The sequence below is a fragment of the Apteryx rowi genome, unplaced genomic scaffold (genome assembly GCF_003343035.1).
Source record: "Apteryx rowi isolate R43461 unplaced genomic scaffold, aptRow1 scaffold_1997, whole genome shotgun sequence".
In the NCBI taxonomy this organism is placed as follows: domain Eukaryota; kingdom Metazoa; phylum Chordata; class Aves; order Apterygiformes; family Apterygidae; genus Apteryx; species Apteryx rowi.
The window spans coordinates 2,375-6,234 of NW_020448304.1; the positions used below are offsets into that span (position 1 = coordinate 2,375).

Below are 3,860 nucleotides of genomic sequence, written 5' to 3' on the forward strand. Positions count from 1 at the left end.
TCCCTCCGTCCGCCTTTATTGCAGCCAGTGTGGGGGGGGGGGCACAGCCAGTTGGGGTAAGACAAAGGCTTTTGGGGCCAGAGGGAGGTTTTTGGGGCCGCCAGGGGGTTCCCGAGCAGGACGCAGTTCCAGGGTGCCCTGGGGGCGGCTGAGGTAGGACCAGGCGTTTCCGAGATGGTGGATGGTTCCCGGATGGCTCCAGGACCGAGGAAGGGTTTTGGGAGCAGGATGAAGCGTTCTGCGGCCACTGGAGGCATTTTGGGGCAGCACAAGGAGTTTCGTGGCAGGATGATGTGTTCTGGGGCCGTTGGGAGGGTTTTGGGGACAGGATGAAGGATTTCATGGCAAGATAAAGTGTTTTGGGGCAGGATGAAGACTTCGGGATGGGAGAAAGTGTTTTGAGCCGTTGGGAGCGTTTCGGGGCTGGACAGAGCATTTTTGTGGCCAGATGGAGGGTTTTGGGGCTGGACAGTGTTCTCTGGGCCACCTGGAGGATTGGGGGGTGTTTTCAGAGCCATTGGGGGTGTTTTGGGGGCTGAAGAGAGCATTTTTGGGGCTGGCTGGAGCATTTGGCAGCTGTTGGGGGCATTTGGGGGGCTGGACGGAGCGTTTTGGGGCTGGATAGTGATCCTGGGGCCGGCTGGAACACCTTGGGGGCATTTTGGGGGCTGGACGGAACGTTCCTGGGGCCGGCTGGAGGATCTGGGGGCGTTCTCAGGGCAGCGCGGGCTCAGGCGAGGGGCCGCGCCACCTGCTCGTAGGCCAGCTCGATCTCGGCGGCGTCGGGGCAGGTGCTGGCGAACTCCTCGCGGGCGGCAGCGTTGCGCAGGTACCGCTGCAGCCCCGCCAGCTCCTCCGGGATCCCGAAGCCCCGGAACCGCCGGCACACCACCTGGGCGGGGACAGGGACAGGGCGACATGAGCCACCGACATGTGTCCCCACCTCCCCCCCCTCCCCCCCCCGTATCCCCCCTGTGCCACCTGGAGCACGTGCAGCTTGGGCAGCAGGTTGCAGTCGGGCAGGGTGAGCTCGTCACCGTCCAGGAAGCGGCGCTGCGATGGGGGCGGCTCCTCGGCGCTGCCCTCGTCCAGCTCCTGGGGCAGCGGCGTCAGCAGGAAGGTGTCCAGCGCCCGCAGCGCCCGCAGCAGCCCCTGCTGCAGCCCTGCGACCCACAGCTGCGTCAGCACCCGCCGCGGGACCCACGGCCGTGTCAGGACCAGCGGCCAGACCCGCAGGAGGACCTATGGCCACATCCTGACCCACAGCGGGACCCACCTGAGGCATTTCAGCCCCCCACAGCCAAGAGGGACCAGGAGGCTGTGGAGCAGCAGCCAATGGGAGAGGCAGGGGGGCACAGACAGCCAATGGTAAGGATGGGAGGAGAGTGAGCCAATCAGAGGAAAGGCGGCAGAGACAACCAATGAGACACAGGAGAGAGATACCAAAACCAAGGTTGTAAGGAGACAGCCAATCCAGGAAGAAGGAAGAAGAGACACAGCCAATCAGAGAGCATGTAGGGAAAAGAAGAAAAAGAACAGCCAATCAGAATCCAGAGAGAGAAAAAACACCCGATAAGCAGCCAAAGGAGAGAGACAGCTGCCAATCAGGTAAGGCAGAAAAGACCAGATGGCCAATCAGAACTGGGTGGGAAAAGGGGAGCCAATCAGAGTGCCTGTGACAGCCAATCAGGCTGGGGGATGGGGAAGCAGCCAATGGGAACACGGGGCAGAAGCACAGGTGGCRGAGCACCCAATGATGAGCCCCCAAGCCCCGCCCCTGGGAGGAGCTTCCTTTGACCACATCCCTGGGGGTGGGTCCTCCCAGGCCTCATCCAAGGGGAGGAGTCTGCCCTGGTCCCACCCCTGGTGGGTGTGGTTTCTCTGGGCCCCTCCCATGTGGGTGTGGTCTCCCCTAGGACACCCCCCCCAGTGAGCAGGGTTCACTGGCATCCAGGGTGGGTTCCCCCGGCCCCTCCCCCATGGGCATGGCCTCCCCAGGCCCCTCCCCTGTGGGCAGGGCTCACCAGCATCCAGGGTGGGGTTCCCGTTCTTCACGTACGCCGAGAACTTGGCGAAGACGTCAAGGCCGGCGGTGTTGGCCTCAGGGTTGCGGGCAGCCAGGCGGGGGTACCTGGGGTGGAACTGGGGCTCTGAACTGCCCCGGGACCCCCCCAAACTGCTCCAGGACCCCCCAAACTGCCCCAGGACCGCCCCGAGCTGCCCCTCGGGGTTGTGGGCAGCCAGGCGGGGGTACCTGGGGTGGGACTGGGGCTCTGAACTGCCCCAGGACCCCCCAAACTGCCCCSGGRMCCCCCCCAAGCTGCCCCTCAGGGTTGCGGGCGGCCAGGTGGGGGTACCTGGGGGGCAGATCGGGACTCCGAGCGGCCCTGGGACCCCCCACCCCGAGCAGCCCCGTGGCTCACCGTGGGGGGCAGAGCACCTCCTCGAGGAACTCCTCGATCTTGTTGGTGTCGGTGTAGACCTCGCCGCCGTAGAGCAGGAAGGGCAGCTGCCCCCCGGGGCAGAGGCGCCGCACGGCCTCCGGGCGCCTGCGGGCAGGAGCAGGCGGTAGGCGGCGTCCGGACACCGGGGCCCTGGACACCAGGGCCCTGGGATGGGGGGGAACGGCACACTCACCGCTTGGTGTCCACCGTGGTGACATTGAAGGTGACGCCCTTGAGCCAGAGCACCATGAAGAGCCGCTGCGAGAAGGGGCAGTTGCCGATCTTGGCCCCATCGCTGCCGGCCTGCGGGCACGGGGCACAAGGCGGAGGTTAACAAGGGCACGGGATAACGAGGGCACGGGGGAGTTAATAAGGACAGCAAACGTGGGAGAGTTAATGAAGATGGCAAGGGTGTGGGGGGTTAATGAGGGAAGCGGGGGTGGGGGAGTTGACGAGGACAGCAGGGTGACGGGGCCACAGGGCTGCAGGGACAGCGGGGGCACGGGGCGGCCCGTGGTGCAAAGGAGGCCCCGGGCCCAGCTGGGCCTAGGGAGGCCTCGGCCCCGTTGCTAGGCAGCCGGGTCACAGAGCCCTGCCCCCTCGTGGCCCCACCCGTTGCTAGGGAGCTGAGCCCGCCAGAGAGCTGGTTGGCTGCTGGCYGCCAGGCCCCGCCCCCTCCCGCGTTGCCAGGCCAACAGCAAACACCCGCCGCCCTCCCGCGCGGGCAGTCGCTGTGGCAACGCCCCACCGGGGAGCAGGTGCAGCCCTGTCGCCATGGAGACGGCCGGGGCAGGGCGGGGCCGGACGCCTGGGCCCCTCCTTGAACGCGGGGGCAGTTCTGGTGGCACCCGCCCGCCCCTGCACTGACCTCTGACCCCGGCGCCCCCACAGGTAGCAGGGGCTGGACCGCCCACACATGTGACGGGAGATGCACACGTGTGCGCGTGAGAAGATCTGTGCCTGCCCACGTGTGTCACGGGAGACGCCCTCGCACACGCACGCGCACGAGGGGAGCCGCACATGCGTGTCACACGGGAGATGCCCTCGCACACGCACGCGCATGAGGTGAGCCGCACATGCGTGTCACACGGGAGACGCCCTCGCACACACGTGCGCATGAGGAGACCGGCGTTCGCCCACACGTGAGTCACGGGAGACGCCCTTGCCCACGCGTGCGCATGGGGTGAGCCGCACATGCCTGTCACATGGGAGACGCCCTCGCACATGCGTGTGTGTGAGAAGACCTGCGCACACGTGTCACACGGGACACGTGTTCCCTGGTGCCTCCGTTTCCGTCCGGGGCTGAAACCGCCACCCGGAAACGCGGGGGAGGGGAGGCATGGCTGCTGCGGACCCAGGCGTCCGGGGCTCCCCTCCCTTCCCCCCCCCAGGGGACCCAGGCGTCCGGGGCTCCCC

At 66.9% G+C, this 3,860-nt stretch overlaps 2 protein-coding genes across 2 annotated transcripts in view; both read right to left on the reverse strand.

The window, feature by feature from the left end:
* Nucleotides 1-2,773, reverse strand: CLIC1 (chloride intracellular channel 1). The gene is made up of 5 exons (XM_026063080.1): nt 2,638-2,773; nt 2,424-2,549; nt 2,025-2,131; nt 982-1,163; nt 1-892 (listed from the first exon to the last, which is right to left on the reverse strand). Exons 1-5 carry the CDS (start codon nt 2,691-2,693, stop codon nt 731-733), a joined length of 633 nt encoding a protein of 210 aa, XP_025918865.1. The 5' UTR covers nt 2,694-2,773; the 3' UTR covers nt 1-730.
* A 928-nt stretch (nt 2,774-3,701) lies between these two features.
* LOC112964680 (valine--tRNA ligase-like) overlaps nt 3,702-3,860 on the reverse strand; it is a 4,456-nt gene continuing 4,297 nt past the window's right edge. The window contains exon 3 of the mRNA XM_026063081.1: nt 3,702-3,746. Within this exon, the coding sequence (XP_025918866.1) occupies nt 3,702-3,746 (45 nt within the window). The remainder of the gene's footprint in view (nt 3,747-3,860) is intronic.

Bases quoted from the DNA above. Each gene is read 5' to 3' on its own strand.
- CLIC1 (XM_026063080.1), bottom strand. From the start codon at position 2,693: ATGGTGCTCTGGCTCAAGGGCGTCACCTTCAATGTCACCACGGTGGAC. The intron at 1,164-2,024 runs GTGAGCCCTGCC...TGTGGGTCGCAG, and splicing joins GAACCCCACCCTGGATGCTG to GGCTGCAGCAGGGGCTGCTG. The intron at 893-981 runs GTGGCACAGGGG...GTCCCCGCCCAG, and splicing joins CCAAGCTGCACGTGCTCCAG to GTGGTGTGCCGGCGGTTCCG.